This window comes from Gossypium arboreum, chromosome 5, assembly GCF_025698485.1.
Source record: "Gossypium arboreum isolate Shixiya-1 chromosome 5, ASM2569848v2, whole genome shotgun sequence".
Lineage (NCBI taxonomy): Eukaryota > Viridiplantae > Streptophyta > Magnoliopsida > Malvales > Malvaceae > Gossypium > Gossypium arboreum.
In genome coordinates this window covers 14433266-14451972 of record NC_069074.1, presented here as the reverse complement: position 1 = coordinate 14451972, position 18707 = coordinate 14433266, and the positions used below count along the sequence as shown (strand labels likewise).

At 31.9% G+C, this 18707-nt stretch overlaps 2 protein-coding genes and 1 long non-coding RNA gene across 6 annotated transcripts; all 3 read right to left on the bottom strand.

Annotated features, from left to right (window-relative positions):
* Nucleotides 1-3331: 3331 nt before the first annotated feature.
* LOC108452254 (F-box protein SKIP27-like) lies at nucleotides 3332-4915 on the bottom strand. Of its 3 annotated transcripts, none has more exons than XM_017750026.2 (4): nucleotides 4553-4915; nucleotides 4115-4414; nucleotides 3938-4012; nucleotides 3332-3832 (listed from the first exon to the last, which is right to left on the bottom strand). In XM_017750026.2, exons 2-4 carry the CDS (start codon nucleotides 4400-4402, stop codon nucleotides 3638-3640), a joined length of 558 nt encoding a protein of 185 aa, XP_017605515.1. In that variant the 5' UTR covers nucleotides 4403-4414; nucleotides 4553-4915; the 3' UTR covers nucleotides 3332-3637. The 3 variants fall into 3 exon arrangements, with proteins under 3 accessions (XP_017605515.1, XP_017605517.1, XP_017605516.1); XM_017750028.2 differs by having other exon boundaries at nucleotides 4560-4915; XM_017750027.2 differs by having other exon boundaries at nucleotides 4115-4425; nucleotides 4553-4914.
* Nucleotides 4916-8427: 3512 nt separating this feature from the next.
* Nucleotides 8428-10173, bottom strand: LOC128292964 (uncharacterized). The gene is made up of 2 exons (XR_008282964.1): nucleotides 10085-10173; nucleotides 8428-8877 (listed from the first exon to the last, which is right to left on the bottom strand). It is a non-coding gene; the product is annotated as an uncharacterized LOC128292964 (long non-coding RNA).
* Nucleotides 10174-14249: 4076 nt separating this feature from the next.
* On the bottom strand, nucleotides 14250-18531 carry LOC108450652 (uncharacterized). 2 transcript variants are annotated; one of them, XR_008282962.1, is made up of 15 exons: nucleotides 18221-18531; nucleotides 18072-18134; nucleotides 17922-17977; nucleotides 17739-17819; nucleotides 17562-17635; nucleotides 17315-17397; nucleotides 16955-17061; nucleotides 16735-16877; nucleotides 16599-16646; nucleotides 15982-16034; nucleotides 15557-15641; nucleotides 15396-15462; nucleotides 15190-15300; nucleotides 14879-15005; nucleotides 14250-14472 (listed from the first exon to the last, which is right to left on the bottom strand). XR_008282962.1 is itself a non-coding variant. In XM_017748371.2 (14 exons), the coding sequence occupies exons 1-14, from the start codon at nucleotides 18418-18420 to the stop codon at nucleotides 14941-14943; spliced, it is 1236 nt and encodes a 411-aa protein (XP_017603860.1). In that variant the 5' UTR covers nucleotides 18421-18529; the 3' UTR covers nucleotides 14679-14940. The 2 variants fall into 2 exon arrangements, 1 of the variants encoding a protein (XP_017603860.1); XM_017748371.2 differs by lacking the exon at nucleotides 14250-14472 and having other exon boundaries at nucleotides 14679-15005; nucleotides 18221-18529.
* Between the last annotated feature and the right edge of the window lie 176 nt (nucleotides 18532-18707).

Here is an 18707-nt window from a genome sequence, read left to right as displayed (position 1 = left end):
GAAAGTGATGATCTTGGCACACCTTTGAGTAGGTCACAAGTGAAAATGCTAAACGAGTGCACAATTACAATATACCTTTGCTTCAAAGAGAAAGGTAAAGATAACTAATATATTTCATGCTCATCTACTCCAAAAACAAGTGAAGGAAAAATGATCCAATAATGAGCTAAAATAGGGTAAAATTACAGAATTTGGGTTGATGGAGACATTTGGGTCTGCTTAATTTCTCTCACTTCTTAGTCGAATCTTCCAATTATATGTTGATTCTTTTCTCTTGTTTTGGCTTAAAAATTCAGTGTTGAACCATGTTAATGACATAAAAGATAAAATTTCTAATCACACATCTTGATCTAATTTCAAAAAAACCAGATTTGAAAAATCTATTAATAATGACCGGTGATGTGATTCATTAATAGGGATTCTATAATTGAATCCTTAAGCCTACTATTGAGGGCTGAAGGGGGTGCTTACTATTTGAACAAACATAATAAAGACCGCTACACAATGTGGTGCCTGCAAAGCAAAAATGGGTTTGATTTCAAGTAGCTATTTAAGGCATATGGCCTAGGAGACCATGAAGTGTGTGACCAGTCAATGAAAATTGAACATCAAAACATGCATGTGCTGAAACCCAGAAATCATGGCGATTAAGCCCTTCCAACTCTCACCCATTTATTGCTTTCTCTATATGCTATTGCATCAATTGTGGCATATGCAAAAACATGACTAGTTGACTATACAATCGTAATTTAATTTATTTCCAAGTGCGATCCAATAATTAGCTTCCAAATTTTGTATATAATTGATGGATGGAATGGAGCTTTTGTAACTTCCAGGGCAAGATAATGAAAAAGCGTGATGCATGGGACCTCCAAATATAGATCCCAATAGCAATATATGGTTATTATGGTTGCTTTAAAATTGAAAGATATAGCTCACCAGAAAGTTGCTTAAACAAAGCTTATGTCATGGTGTCATTGGATTGAAGCTCAAGACTGTTTGCGATGACATGCAACAAAAACCTAAACGGTTTCATCTCACCAAACCCAAAATCCAAGTAATAATGCCATCAAATTGCAAGTGTGAATTGAAGTATCAAATTAATGATTAATACCCACCAAATACATCATAATTTACGTGACAGAAGAGTGATGAGATCGTGATAAATCTTTTACTGGACCTCTCTATTGGGCTGATTCCTTTGAAACCAGCTGAATAAGTAGCATTTCAAGCCCATCAAGCCTATGCTCCCTTCCCTGGGCTTCAATTATGAAATCGTAGTAAATCAAATTTGGATGTGGGTATAATTGCTTCTTGCAGATATGCCCCCCTTTCTGAGAAGTTTATGGTTAAGGAAATTTTAGGGGTAGATATGGCTTAAAACTCTCTATATTATAGGAATTGTACTAAATTAGTTTCTTCAGTATTAAAATCATTATTTTAATCTTTACACTGTTCAAAAGAATCAAATAAGCAGGGGCGAAGCCAGAAAATTTTTTTAGGGGGGCCGGATGAAATTTTAATTTTTTATAGTTTATAATTTTATAATTTGTAAAAGATTAAATTGATTTTTTATAATTTTAAGGAGGCCAAAGTGTAATTTTACCTTAACTAATTTAAAATTTTTAAAAAATTTTAAGGGCCTAAAATGAAATTTTTCATTTTAAGGGGGGCGGGGCCCATGCCAGCCCCCTCTGGCTACGCCCTTGCAAATAAGTTTAAATTGTAACAGAATCAATATTTGCTGTATAGAAAATAATTTGAAAATTATCTTTTTTTTTTCAATTGTTGTTCAATTCAAAAAAAAAAAAATTATAGTTACAAAACTATATAACTTTAAAAATTATCTAATACTTTTGACAGTATAGAGACTAAGTTGATCCATTTAATAGTAGAGGGACTAATTTGATTGGGACTTATAGAGGGAGATCTCGGGTACATTTACCCAAACAAATGTAATGCATAAACTTTAATGAAATAAATAAGTAGAGTTTATTTTTATTTTTTTAAATGTGTTCAATAGATAAAAATCAAAGTTTGATGTTTAAAATTATACAAAATTAAAACTTATGTATCATGTAGTAAACTAAACTAAAGTTGATGTTTAGTTTTAAGATTTATCTCAAAATTTTTAATCAGTGTATGGGGGGTTGCTAATGTGAAGCAAAGTACATCCTCAAGAAATCTAGCAAGAAATGAGATTAGTGGGATGATATAATCTTAGCAACAATTTCTAAAATAAGATATGTATTAAATTGTAAAGATAAAGACTTGGTTATACTATAAATAAAAAAACATCGAGGATTCTCTTTAAGTTCAAATCAGGCTGATGATGTTCTGCATTAACAAGCTGGTAAAGTAAGCACTAAAAAAAGAGGCCTTTTCCTTTGCATTTTGACTTGTATTAAACATGGACCCTTAAATAGATTCTATAACAATGCCACAATCAATTGAAATTTGTGCTAAAAAGTATCATCACTTTCATAATGCAAGTAGAATTCATTTAAATGCAATTAAATTGGATATTGATTTTTGGTGATCTAACTTCTGCCTAAAATTTAAGAATGAGATATTCTCGTTTTGATTCGAATTTTGTATAAAATTATTTTCTAAACTTATTTGAATAAATAAAATTATGTACCAGAGACAATACTAACGGATGCTCAATCCCAAATTTGTGCAAAAATTACCATTAACAATACCATTTATCACTTTCCTAATCCAAATAAAAATAATTTTTGCCTGTTGAAAGGAACGATAGGTAAAATTTATTATCAACATTTAACAGTGAGAGACAATTTGCAGACTAAACTATAAAGCCTTCCTCAAAATATTACCAGCATTAAAAATCAATTAATTTTTTATTGCTGAAATCAAGATTTCCATAATTTTGCAACCAATAGCTGTCATATTAGTTCACAGTTCACACACACTTCAATTCATTCTCTGTTAATTGCCTTTTTTACTTGTCAAAATTTTAGTCAAAATTTGAAAATTTTCAATGGATTTCAAACTCTTCAATAGTTGTTCATCCCATATAGGAAGAAGATTTAGAAATACATTTCCCATTCATTAATCTATGGTCTGTCATAAATCAGTAGAAAATAGATTGGAAATGTCTTTGATCAAAGGCAAGCGATTCAACATTTCCTCAAGAAATGGCACCGGCACAGCAGTTTTTATAGAAAGACCTCAGATGATATCAGTAAGTAACGGACGTGTTTGTACACCATTATTAAACAGTAAAGCATGAAATCCCCTCTTTGATTCAGCTTCAAAGTTGTACAATTTATCACAAAATCTAGCAACTGAAATCTACCAAGAGTATAGATTATACGAGGAAATGTCTGCACTTATTATATTATTAGAATCAACTTTATCAAATCAGAAGGGTAAAGATTGCCCTCCAAACAAATACACCGGAATCTGAAATCCCCCTTTCTTTCTATCATGTACACAAAGATACAAAAACGAGCTAAAAAGCAACCATGTATCTTCAACGAAACATTTGAAGAAATTGCTTGTCTAGAATCTTACCCCATGTACAATGATCCGACAACCAGATCCACTAATCAATCCCCTTTTAATCTACAACAACTACTACTATTTCTACAGGCTATTTACAATCTTCTTCGTATCAAGCAAACAATGCCACTGAAATATCAGCCAGTTTATTCCGGTTGATTGACCTATGAGACCTCCATTGCCTCGGTGCATTTGGAGCTTCAATCTCGTCTAATTCACTTGGTTCCTCGAAATCAATGGATGTTCGAAAAGCCTTGACCTTTGTTGGTGTGCTATAAGCAAAATGCAACTGCTTTGCAATTACAGTCTGAGAAAAGAAAAGGAACAATCAGAGTCAAAATCAGGTTAAAATACTTAACAAGCAGGAAGTGAACAGTTTACAATCCAAATTAAATGATTTTACTATACTCACAGCTTCTCTGATTGATTTGGAAACAATTAAAAGTCGCTTCAAATCTTCATGGTCCACACCACAAATAATCCTAATCTGCAGATAGGAAAAGCAAAAATCTTTCTCATTAATCACAACTCAATCCAAAAATAGAAACTAATAACAACAATTGAGGCTATGGGTTTTTTTAGCACTTACAAGAAGATCTTGAGGAAGTGATTCAAGAGATGATTTTTCATGGTAATCATCAAACGTCACCATCATGACTATCCTCTCGCTGCATTGCCTTTTCAACAGTGGAAGTTTGGTTGCAGAGAAATCAAGAGGCGAAAAATCCTCCATATCATTTGATATGCCGACCCTTTTCCTCCCTAATCCAAGCGAGCGTCTCACAAACCCTAACCGTAACTCTTCCTCCTCATTTACTCCACCGTGATTCAAGTTCAATGAAGAAGTACGGAGTACTTTGCTCAAAGCCATTTCCATATCCAACTCCAACTGTTAAAAGTCTTTAGATAATCAGAATCAAAACCCACTCAAAAAAGAGACTTAAAAGACTAGATTTTACAATCAGTAAATGGAATATATATATATTATATATGCAGAGGAGAATCTAAGAAGAGTTAATGAAACTACCTTATACCTCAAAACGAAACAAAAGGATCTTTAGAGAAGCAGAAAAGGCAGAGGAAACTGATGGATTAGATTATAGTGATCAGATAAAACCCTAGAATTAAGAGAAAAGAACTGATTGTTGTGCTGCTAAAGAAAGGAAACCAATAACTGCCTTCTATAAACAGAGTTGCTTTAAAAATGTAAACTTCCGGTAAAAAAGCGGTTTTCTTTTTAAAAAGAACAGAAATATCTACGCGATTTTAGCTTTTTTTAATAATTTAAATCTAGAACCTACTGGATTATTTAACCCCAAAAATAAATAAATTCTGGTTTTTTTTTTTTTTTAATTTTCGCTCCCTCGTGCGTGTCGGGAGAGAGAGAATTTAATATATTGCCTTCGCGGTTAAACAAAAATAAAAAGAAAAGAAAAACTAGCCGTTGGGAATGTACACGTGTAGAAAAATTAGCTTAGGTGAGAAGCAACTTGAGTGGTGATGGTGGAGATATGGTCGGTCCAAGTCGGCTTTGTCGGTCTGCTTTCATTTTAGCAACTTTGGTGTTTGTTCATCTGTGGGTAGATGAGGCACGTGTAAGGTGGATATGAGTTTGGCGATATTGGGCGGACGATAATAAAAGATTTAACAGCAGCCATTGGTTTGTTCTCCCAAATTGGAGGCTGACGGCTTTTGTTGCATATATTTAACAAGGGTGGGTCCTATTCCTATACATTTGGTCGGTCAACATACGTCAATACTTAATCTCTAAAATTCTACTTTTATTTCTACTCATGCTCATTATTATCATTTTCTTTTTTATATTTAGTCTTTTACCGTTGAATTCCGCGGAAAATTAAGAGCTACCTTGGTTTAAACTTTAAAAAACTCAGGTTCCATTTACCCAAAATATTTTTTTTTAAATTAAAAATAAAATAAAGGCTTCTGAAACTTTGTTTGAATGCTCTTTATTTTTTTTAATTTATTTCAAATGTAAAATCGCTCTAAAAAATGTTATTTCTCTTTGTTTATTTTCTCTCTATCTTACTACTCTTTCGTATTTATTTCAAATGTGTCCAATTGTATCAATGATTGATATTTTATAGCAAGAAAATTACAAAATACTTCAATTTTTTTTAAAAAAATTCATTTCAAAATTATAAATTAAACAGAATAAAAAAGAATCAAGTAGCAGCAGCATTCGAGGAAAAAAAGAGAAAACATTTTCAGTTGAGTTGGAAGAATCAGAGGAGGGAATAAGTTATCAACGAGAATCAATCTCACGAGTATACTTGATTGATATTAAACTTATTTCATGGTGAAATTATTGGGTTTATTCATAAAATATGAGGGTTTAAATAAAATATGATATTTCAAAAATAGATTTTGACAAAATTATTAACCACATTTAACATATGAATCAAGCTTGGATTTCAATACTTCAAATTCAAGTTTGACTTGTTTTATGTAATATATTGTTATGTTTTATTTTTATATATTTAAAATTTAATTTACATAAATTAAATCTATAATAATATATAATCTAAACATTAAAAATATGAAGTGTTTTATATTCAAATTTTTAATAAAAAGAAAGCATATAAATAAATATTAAATTAAATATAATATGAACAAGTTTAAAACTTGTTTTATTTAATCATTCATAAATATGGATGAGATTGAATAAATTTTGAGACCTATACTTTAGATTAGACTAAATTTGAGTAAATATAAAATATATTAATATTATAATATATATATAGAGAGAGAGAGAGAGAGAGAGGCTTGATGCAAATATGATTAGCTCAATCCATTGAAACCCTAGACTATACAAAATAAGAAATAGCAAAAAATGGATTTGGGGACAATGATGGCAGTCGGCTACTTTGATGGTGGTTGTCAATTGCTTCCAAGGTGACGATTAGTGGTGGTTATTGGCCAATGTTGTGAGAATTAGACTAGTAATTCAACTGGTGAATCATAATATATATATATGTGACAGCTTAATTTTTAGTTGTGTCGGAACAGTGATTCGAGATCACTAAATTCGACAAATGAGTAGGAAATATTATTAATTTAGTGAGTATAATTTAAATGTGAAGTTAAGAAAAATTTTGAAGTAGTGAATAGTATACTAAAAATAAATATTAAAATAATTAGAATCGAAAATGAGGTATCGAGACCTCGGGAATTTTAAATCAAGCCATAAATATTTTTATAAATAATTATAGAGTGTTAATAAGTCAGTATTAAAGTTTCGTCAAGAAATTTTAAAGTTCTGATAGTTAATTGAACAAAAAGGACTAGATTGTATTAAATGTAAAATTTTGGGAAATGATTAAATAGCTTAAATGATAAAAGAAAGAGGGTTTAAAAGGGAAATAGACCCAAGGTCTCTTTGGGCTGGACGGCAATGGCATGAAATCAGCAAGAAAATAAGTAGAATTAAGGGCAAAATTGGAAATTTTCAAAATTTACTTAATAAAACTAGGACTAAAGTGGAATTATCTAGATTTCTCTTTATTTTTCTGCATTCTCATAGGAAAAAACACCATGGAAGAGTTCCCTTAAGCTGGTTTTTCATATTTTTACTTCAATTAAGTTCAATTCTTGATTATTTCTTGAATTTTTTGTGTTTTTGTGACCTTTACAACTAGGTCCACTTGTTAAATTCATTAGTTTTTGATTCTATTAAAGAAATTGAAAGTTTATATGAATGTTTTCTGGAATTATATGATGATTTGGCATGGAATTAGAGCTTTAAATTGTTTATATGCTGATTTTATTGAAAGAATTGAATAGAAAGTGAATGTTTGGGACCGAATTGTAAAAGAGTTTGAAGTTAGAGTTTTATGTAGAAATTATGAATTTAAATAGTTATGAAATAACTTATAATGTCTAGGAAAATTATTAATTGAGAAAATTATCTTAATTGAGGGGTTAATTGAGCAATGACTGAATTGTATGAATTGTGAAATTTGGGGCAAAATGGAAATCAACATTTTGCACTAAAACTGTTTTGGACAGCAGTAGTAGTCTAACTTTGAAAAATCACCAAAAATTGTAGAAATGGAATTAGAGGGTGAATAAAATATGAAATTAAATCTTATTGAGTCTAGTTTATTATAGAAGAAATGATGTAAACAATGGAATTGTAAATCATGAGATATGATAAATTTTGTGAGACAAGGTCAGAATAATTTCGGGTTCCCCTGTTCTAACTTTGTAAAATCATAAAAAAATTGGATAAAAATAATTAGGGGCTTAAATTTATATGTTTAGAATTTCAAGACAAAGAAATGGGAACATCATTCAAATTCTGTACGAGGAGATAATTAATTTTTAGTGAATAAGGGTCGGAACTGTCAAACAACAGAACAGGGGAGACTTCAATGAATAAACTGTATTAATTGGCCCAACCAAAAATTTAGAAATTTTTATGGTAAGAAGATATGTGAGTCTAGTTTCAAGGAAAATTAGAGGATCTTAATTTTGAGTTCCGTAGCTCCAGATGTAACACCCCTCGCCCGCATCCGACGCCGGGACGGGGTTCGAGGTGCTACCTGACTTTTACTAACACTTCCATACTAAACAGGGCCATGAAATCTCAAATAATTAAAAACTTTTCTTTTCACATGCAATCTGTCCCTTATGCGAGCTTACGAGGCCCAATACATGCATTTGGGGCGGTTCGGGACCCAATCGAGAACTCATGAAAAACTTAGAAAAATCTCTTGCGTTAAGGCTTCACACGCCCATGTGCTCAAGCCGTGTGGCCAGAAATAGGCTAATTATCAAGCCTTTTGTCACTCTCACACCACATGCATAGATACATACTTATCCAATAACATACAACGTGGCATAAATGAGCTCTTAAACATCTACAAACATGTTATGCTCAAGTTATTTTCTTATGCAATAAATATTATAGAATTTGCCCATATCATTACCACATACTAGACATAACTATCATTACCTCACAAACCATTCATGAAGCATTATTAACTATTTACCAATCACTTAATCCTGCATTAGTTACTAGCTCATCAATGAATCTCAATTCAATCTCTAGGCATACATGTTGTAAGCCACATCACAAGAGATAATAACATACATGCATAAGAATAATCATATGGGCCCATAATGTCATTAGCCGACATAGGCCAATTTACATGACTAATACTACCTTAATAACAAGCCACGCCTTTGGCTAAATCATAATATTACATACTCACATTAAAACCCTATACATGCCATAGACTCGAATCACTTGAGTTTACTTACTCCGATAACGTTAACTCGATAGGGTGATAATATCTCTGACGGCCTCCAACCCGAGCTAACCTGGAAACTCTAGAAAACATGGGAAAGAAGGGGGGGTAAGCTTTCGCTTAGTAAGTTCATATGAAAACAATAAGCAACTCATTAACTTGTTTTATCAATGTTTACAACATATTTTCAAGTTCACTACAAGCTGTCTTTCTGAGCAACGGTCACTAAATTATTTATATCTGGAGCTACGAAACTCCGAATTAAGTTCTGTTAATTTTCCCTGAAATTGGACTTATTTTATTTTTTTCCATAAAATTTCCAGAATTTTTGGTTAAGCCAAATAGTACAGTTTATTAGTTAAAGTCTCCCCTGTTTCAGGGTATGACCACTCTGACCCCTGTACACTACAAACTAAATTTCTCCCTATACAAAATTCCAACGACCATGCCGTTTATTCCCCATAAAAATAGACTCAATAAGGAATCCATTCATGTAAGTTATAACTCTTAATAATTTTGTACAATTTTGGTGAATTTCTAAAGTTAGAACAGGGATCTCGAATTCATTCAGACCCTGTTTCACAAGAATTCAAATATCAAACAATATGGAATTCTTTTTCTTCCTCTGTTTCTTTCATGTGAAAATAGACTCATTAAGCTTTAATCCCATATTTTATTCTGCCTCTAACTCATTTTCCACTATTTTAGTGTATTTTCAAAGTTACACTACTGCAGTAACTCAAATCTGTCAAGGCTAAATTACTCATTCATGATCATTGTTCATAATATTAATACAACACCATTTTATCCATCATGGTAAGAACACATATTATGCATCATAGATCATCACATATCAAGGCATTCTCATAGGATTAGTATACATACTTGCACAACTCGTAACATAACTCGAGTGCATACTCACCAATGACTTACCTCATTGAGACCATCATTAACTCTTTCCTTGGATTGCCCGTTGAACACTTGGAATACTAATTAGATACTCGGAAAAGCCTTTGCACATAAGTGCTTCAATTGTAGCTAAAGCTACCTCATATCTCATGACATTTCAATGCTCACTCTCGAGCTAGTCATCTAGACTCATAATTCCTAGTGACATGTCACTCGTGTCCTATTCTATTCCTAAGGTTCAAGCGGGATTTTTCCTCGTCTATTAAGGCTTTGTCTTATCATATTTCTATTAATTACATACACATTAATATCTGTACAATTCATGTAATGATAACATTTAAATACATGTATAGCATGGTATTGTTTACATACAAACTTACCTCGATACCACAAATGTGAAAAGGACATACTAGTCCATAAATCGATTTCTTTCCGTTCTAGGTCCAAGTCTCAATTTTCATCATCTATAACATCACATTTAGCCTACCAATCAGTCACAATATTCATATGGGTCTAAAATCATATTTTACAAATTTTCATTTTGACCCTAAACTTTTGCATATTTGCACTTTTGCCCCAATGCTCGTAAATTAATTTTTATTCAATTTCTATAAGGTTTAAGACATGCTGAACATTTTTCTCTTCTATGGCAACTCCAAATTTTCACTAATTCACACACTTATGACCAATTTGTAACTTTAACAATTTAACCCCTTTTGACATTTTTACGAAATTCATTGAATAAAACTCATATTTAACACATCAAACATTCATTATCCACTATAAATCATCAAAGCACAACCATATCATGAATGGGTAAATTTTAAACTCTAATTTCTCTTCAATCAATTGGTAGAAATAGAAAATTTAAGCCGGGATCTCAAAATACGAAAATCATTAAAAGCGGGACAAAACCATACCTATATAAGCCATAAAAGCTTGGCGAATGGAGCTCATCCATGGCTGCTATTTTCTGTTCTTTCCACGGTTGAAGAAGAAAGAATGAAAAAAATGATAGCTTTTATCATTTGTCTTAGGTTATTTTAATTAATTTACAAAATTACCCTTTTATTTCAACCAAATTTCAAAATACCAAACAAATATCCATTCACTAACTTATTAAAGGAATAATTGTCACATAAGGACTTTCAATTTAAAACTCATAACAATTAGGCACCTCATATATAAAGAACTCAACTTTTGCACTTTTTACAATTTAGTCCTTTTGACTAAATTGAGTGCTCAAACGTCAAAATTTTCGAATAAAATTTTTACGAAATATTTTCATAAATTTATAGACTATAAAAATATAATAAAAATAATTTTTTTCATCGGGTTTGTGGTCCCGAAACCACTGTTCCGACTAGACCCAAAATCGGGCTATTACACCAGATATAAATAATTTAGTGACTACGACATGGGTGGATAGTCTGAATATTCACATAAGTAATTAGTGAAAATTATGGATAAGGTTAATTACAAGTGTGTTATTTATACCAAGGATGTGGATGGAGAGGAGGAGGTGGAAAAATATATGAATGACTCGTGTATAAATTGGTCACATGCCCGATTATAATCGATAAGTGTTGGATTAGAAATGATATAATGTTTTATTTGGAATATTTATTATAAAATTATGATTATCGGTATAATACAAAAATTGAACTTGTGAGTTTATATGGTTAAATTTTAGTGATTATTTGTTAATTTTATGAATTTCATGATGTGTTATTTCATATGTATTGATGATAAAATCGTGAATAATGTAAAAGCATAAAAATTGAATAAATGATCAAGTTGAGCATTTCAGTTCAGTGACAATATGAATTGAATGAAAATACCATGGTTGGACCATGGCAACAAGTGATAAATGATAGCTTCGGCTACACTTATCTGATCAAGGACAAATAAAAGTGATAAGTGATAGCTTCGGCTACACTTATCTAATCAAGGACAAATGACAAGTGAAAAGTGGTAGCTTCTGCTACCTGATCAGTGAAAAGTGGTAGCTCCGACTACCTGATCAGTGAATAGTGGTAGCTTCGGCTACAAGTGACAAGTGATTTCCGTATAAGACCATATCTGGGATATGGCATCGGTGTGATATATGCTACTATATAAGACCATATCTGGGATATGGCATCAGTGAGATATGTGATTCGTGTAAGACCATAGCTGGGCTATGGCATCGATATGTGATATGTGATTACGTGTAAGAGCATAGCTGGGCTATGGCATTGATACGTGATATGTGATTACGTGTAAGACCATAGCTAGGCTATGGCATCAATATATGAATATGTGTAAGACCATAGCTGGGCTATGGCATCGATATGTGATATGTGATTACATGTAAAACCATAGCTGGGCTATGGCATCGATATATGAATATGTGTAAGACCAGCTGGGCTATGGCATCGATATATGAATATGTGTAAGACCATAGCTGGGCTATGGCATCATTATGTGAATATGTGTAAGACTATAGTTGAATTATAGCATCGAGAAAATGAAATACTCAATTCCGTAAGACGTTCACTAATTTGACAAAGTTTGGTAAGTGTTACATGGAATTATGTGATACAAGGAAGTACGAGTTGATAAGATATGAGTATAGAACTTGGTTGATAAATGAATTCATTTGTGATTATATAATTGTTCATATTGAATGTAATGTCCATATGTATTGATAATTCAAATGTTTTAATGAATAAAGTTCCGACATGGAATAAATTGAACACGAGGAAAATAATTATGAAATTGAATTCGGAATTCATTAAAATGACGGTTATTGATATATGGAGACATGAGACATTGATATATGAATATGGAAAATGTTTGATAAATGTGTTTATTCATAATTATGGAATTATATACCTCATGTGTACTATTTGCATAAAGATGATATTTCAAATATTTTGGTTATTTAAGCTTAAATATGAAATAGTATGAAATCAAGATAAGTTGTTATGAAAATATATTTAGATTACGAGATATGGTGATATATGTTGTATGATTACATAACGTGAAATTGTGTATATATATGAGAACTTTAATGAGAATTGAGCCCATACGTTTCTTGTTATTTATATGAGGTATCTGATGACAAGGGTGATGAAGTATAAACAGAGAGTTACGGGTTGAAAACACGAGCGTGTGACTCTCCAAAGTGTGAAAATTTTCTAAGTGTTGCAAAAGTTTCATATGTTTACGGTTGGGTCCCGAACCACCCTGAATGTATGTTTTGGGCCCCGTAGACCCATATAAGGGACGTTAAACATATATATGAAAGTTTTTAATTTAGAAGAAGTTTTATGGCTGATTTTTACATAATTGATCATATTAAGTTCGGTAATGCCTCGTACCCTATTCTAGGCTCAGAATACGGGTAAGGGGTGTTACAATATGTAAATCTAAAAATTCTATGTGAAAGTTAATAAGCACAAATAAATAGAAATAGAATCATTTATTTTATAAATAATAAAATTAAATATTTAAAATAGTTTTAACTAGTTGGAATAATTTTTTTGGCATTTTAAATTGATTTTTGCTAATCCAATTTAATTTTATTTTTAATTTTATGATATCGATTGAGCAATCAATTTTCAACTATGATTCTTACAATCATGATTTTATCATTAAATTTTGGGGCCAATTCATTGTATTGTAGTAGAGAGAGAATGAATTAGAACAAGTTATATGTATATTTGTTTGGTTTATTACAAGTGAATATACTTAGCAAGTTCCTTTATTATAAGAATCGGATCAAATTAGTTCATCTACTATTAAAATGTATTAATTTAGTCCATGTTTTATAAAAAGGAATCAAATTAGACTAAATTGGAACAAAGTTAATATTTATTATTTAAGAATGACTTTTCTTGTTTAACAAAATTATATTTTGAAAATTTTTTATGGTTACGCAAATAAAATATTTTATTTGGAGTTGAACTGTAAATGAAAAATAATAAATTTTCATGTCAAATTTTAAATATCAAATGTTAACTTTGTTCAACTTTGTTCTAATTTGACCTTATTTGATTTGTTTATAGTACAAGGATCAAATGGAGTTTGGAATAGAAGAAGCAAGATTCCTTGATTCTTTGGGGTTTGGCAACCAAAAAAAGATATTTATTAGGTCATCATTAGACCTGTTCATGGACTATAAAATTTACTTAAGCTCAAAGGCCCATTTAAAATTTGGGAAGATCTAAACAAAATATTAAGCACTTTTAAAATGAATTAAACTCAATCTTAAAATTTAAGGTTTGAGCCCAATCCGACCCATTTTAAAATTAGCAATAATTTTCATCATAATATTTATATATGTTATGCAATTTATAATACATAAAAATTAAAAATATAGTAGTATATAATACTATTATGGTGCAAACATTAAAAAAAATATTAGCGACTATGTATATAAAATTTTAATAAATAAAAATATATACAAATATTAAATAAAAAATATCTTTTAATTTTTTTAAAAATAATATGGACATGTCTAAAATAAATTTCAGTTAATCATTTATAAATATAGATAGGTTTGAACAAAATTTTGAACTCGTATTTCCTACCAAACTTAAACAAATATAAAATGTATTAATATCATGCATAAACTCAATCCGAACTATCAACACCCCTAAGTGATTATCATCCCGGAAATCAAACAAAGGCAGGTTAACTAAGACACCAGTTGATCTACTATGAACATCATCTCGCCGGTTTATCTTTAGCTGGTTTGTCAGCTTCATAATTCCACGAGCCGCTGCACAATAAAAAATATCAATAAAAAAGGTTGGTTTTTCTTTCTATGACAAGTGTGGCTCTGAATTCCAGGAGCCGCCCCATTATCAAAAATATCAGTCAGACTTCAATTCCTGCGTTTTAGACACAGATAAGAGTTAAGCCAGACTTGCAGTGACAAAGCGTTGTTTTACATTTGATAAGAGTTAAAACTTCTGAGCCTTGATATTTTTGGGAAATGGAAGTGAAGTACTTTTGAGATCAAACATTACATTCCACCACAACAATGTTATAAATGGCGGCGTTTATCATTGCCATGGACATATGTTTTGAACCAAGAAAACAAACATTTTGCTCAACCGCCGTAATGTTTGTATTAAATGTGACAAAGTACCATAATTACGAAAATGACATTCTTGCATGTTCACCTAGTTACAAAAATGGGGGATCCCTTTCTATGTTCCCATTGACCGTCAAAATGACCCAACATTCAAGGTTGTTCTCCAGCAGTAACATCATACGAGAAACTCCAAACAGAAGCACAATTTTCCTCACCTACATCCAATACAGAATGGCATCATTGACAGATATCATTTACGTCTATGAAATAAAACACCACCATAATTCTGTCACAGTGCAAAAGTACTTGTGAAATGGAACAAGTGAGTGAAAACCATAATAATAAGTTATACGTCCTCAAGAATTTGTGAAAGGTAGTTATTGATGTAACTGGAAGTACCTCTCAACTGCAAATCCTCATTGTCGTCCTCGAGAATTTGAAATCTTCGGTGGCCTGATGAAGAGGCAGCTTTTGGCAGGAAAGGATGAAAAGAGAAACCATTGACGGTATCTGTAGATTATATTACAACTGGTAAGAAATCAATCATTTCTCAAGATAAGAAAAAATGAATCACTTTCTTCCTAAAGAAATGCAGAATGCTCAACCAGCTGCAGCCTGAAAGCCTGATACCCACTGTCCGCTTTGTAAATCGTAAATATGAACAAGACCATCCTGGAAATAATTTTCAGAGAAATCAGCAGAGTATAAATCACGCATTGACATTAGAATTTGGATCAGAAGTAATGGATGAAAAACAAAATTTTACCTGGCCACCTGTACCAAGATGCCGACCTGAGCACTCAATATCGAAAGCTATTCGTTGGTTGGTAGATTCAGATGATCTGTATAACCTGCAAACAAGGTGTAAATAAGACATGGACTTCAATTTTGTCACTAAAAGTGTGCATGATAAATTAAAACTTGCAGTCAAGAAGACTAAAAACCACATACGAAAATTGGTATATCCACTTTTATGGTGGTTATTTTGAAGCCACAAACAAAATTATAGGCATTAAAATTCAATGCATTCAAAACTATTTCATTTCTGAGGTATATGAGTGTGCTCAAATTAATTTCTTTTACTTGATTGCTTGAATCTATATATATTTCTTTGTTTTGCTTTCTTTTTCAAAAGAATTAAAAAAAAAAAAAAGAAGTTTGCAGCAGCATCTATAAGATTAAATTACTTACTTGTAGACAACTTCAACAGCTTTTCTTATGTCCCAGCACATAATATAAGGATCCTAAATGATGAATTGATAAAAGACACCGTCAATGTTAAGCATTGGTGATGCCATTACAATTTAGGGTATTTTCATACAGGAAAATTTAAATGATTAGAGCAACTTTCATCAAAATGGAAAGTTTGAAGGGAATGAAAAAACGGAGTTATTGATACATATAATAACAAATCATAATACCATTCATGGAGCATTTTTGAAACCAATCAAGGAAAGGATTCTGCTTTAACTTTTGGTGGTTTAGATACCGGTAAAATTACACTACAGTCAAGCATTCTAAAGACTGATTTGAGATACAACAACCTTTCTATGGCATTGATCTAAACATTAATATTGCTTAATTAATCAACAAGCTAGAAGTATTTCAAGTTATTCTCATATAAAAGTATACAAAAGCAAAATGCATTTTAGATCCTTCAATTATTTCATAAGAAAGGGATAATCTCTAATTATACAACAAAGATTGTATGTATCACTCAAGAATGAAGAAAGAGAAAAGGGCAAGCAAAATTTGTCTTTTCATTTAATTGGTTGTATATGGAATGAGGAATATGTCGAGAACGTTACCTTCCGGGCTCCAGTATATAGATAATTTCCATCTTTTGAAAATTGCACCTGAAACAAAGGTGAAAAAGAAAAACATTTGCCTTTCCTAGCCAGTATAATAAATAAAACCATGTGACTGGAATAAATGCTAACTTACATGCGTTATCCCACCTTCTTGTCCATGTAAAACATATAAGAGCTCCATATTGTCTTCCCTATATATTGCAGTAGTTTGGCTGTAAGATCCCGTTGCTAGCATTCCAGTGTGAGTAGGACAAAAGGCAATTGCAGATATAATACCTGTAGTCCAATGCTAAGATCATTACAATATGCTTTAGCTTCAATGGGATCATTAACTAGCTCAGTTAAAAAATTACCCGTTTGACCTTCTTTGTTCCCTTGTAGTGTTGAATATTGTACAAAATCCCTACCAGGTCGATGTACATCAAACACTCTAACAGATTTGTTGTAGCCAGCGAATACCCTACAAGAATAAAGAAATAAAGAACGCAATATCAGTGGAAGCCAGTGAAAATGCCCATGTTATGATTAAACTTCTTTGAAAGTGGAGCATTCCCCAAAGGGAATAACAAGGTACATGAGAAAACATAAGTTTGAAATTTTATATTTTTCAAAAATCTCAAGAGAAAAATTTCAAGCTCAAAACATATGAACTAAATTCAACGGAAAAGAATTTGAGCAAATTATGATGCTTTTGTGCGGATGTCTTAGCTTACTTAGTCCCTGCAGGATTAAATGCAACTGAAAATGCAGCAGTGATTTCATCCACAGCATCATAAGCTCGGTACGTGCAACGTAGCTGTAAAAGTTAAGACACCAAATTTAGTAAATGCAAATGGTTAATAAAACTCTGCCTGCTCGCTGCTAGATACAACATAATCATCGAGTTTTATTGAAGTCTTTCAATGATAACCATTAATCTCATTCAATAAATGCAAATATGAGATCGAAATGAATAATTACCAGGCCAGAAGTAGCATCCCAAAGATGAATCGGATGGTCACGGGTAGTCGTAGCAAACACACAGGTAACTGGATCTATATTGAACAACATGGCAGTCGCATAGGACTAGATTTAAACCGCAAATGAAAATATAACTAAAGAACTTTATTGAAAAAAAATGTAAAATAAGAAAAGCACCTGAAGCTGACATATATGGATACCAACAGAAATCATAAACAGATTCCCCTTCACTCACAACAAGTTGCGCAGCATAGGAATCTATACGTATAGAAGTAAAACCACAATGTTAAACTAAATCTAAAAAGAGCCACACTGGTTTTTCCTATACAACCTGTTGTAAGGAGTACATAAGAAATTTACCTTCTTCAGAGACTGAAGAGCATGCAGTAATTTGATCAGCGCTTCCATCATCCGGCCTAATAATAAATTTTGAAGACAAAAACTAATAAAAATCCACAAGAAATAAACCATAAAAGAAAGGCTAAAAAAGAAGTACTAGAAAAAAAATACAAGTAGAAAAGGCGAAGAGTATTATCCTCGGAACTGGTGAGAAAACAGGAGCCGTCAGGAGACCTGCAAAAGACCAAACCCATACAACTCAAAATAAAATGGGGGAAAAAGAGAATAGGAGAAGGTGGAAAAAGGGGAAGGAAAAATACCATTTGACGCCTTTGAGAAAATTGTTAGGGTTGGGACCAGTTCTGAACTGATTATGAAAGTGGTAAGTTCTGTAGGGAGGAACATTGAATCTAATCTTAGGCCACTCGTATTCCTGTTGCTTTGGAGATTCTGAGGTTTCCGTTGGTTCGATTTGGGAGCTTGGTAGCTTAATCTCTTCTTCTCGCTCCTCTTCTCCCATTTTGCCGCCAAAACACTACAGCTTTGAGAAAGAGGAGCCGCGAGGGTGGCGTTGTCTACTTGTCTCGTCTTTTTGCCACTACTGCCTATAGGTGATCGTGTGCCGGGCCGGGCTCAGACAAAATTTTAAGTTCGGCCCTGCTTGGCTCGACACATGAGTCTAAAAATTTGTTCAAGCTCGACTCAAAATAAAATTATTAAGCTCGAGCCCAGCCCGACCCATATTTTTCTTTTAGTTTCTTTCATTAAATAAAAAATTAAAAATATAATAAATCAAATACATTTAAA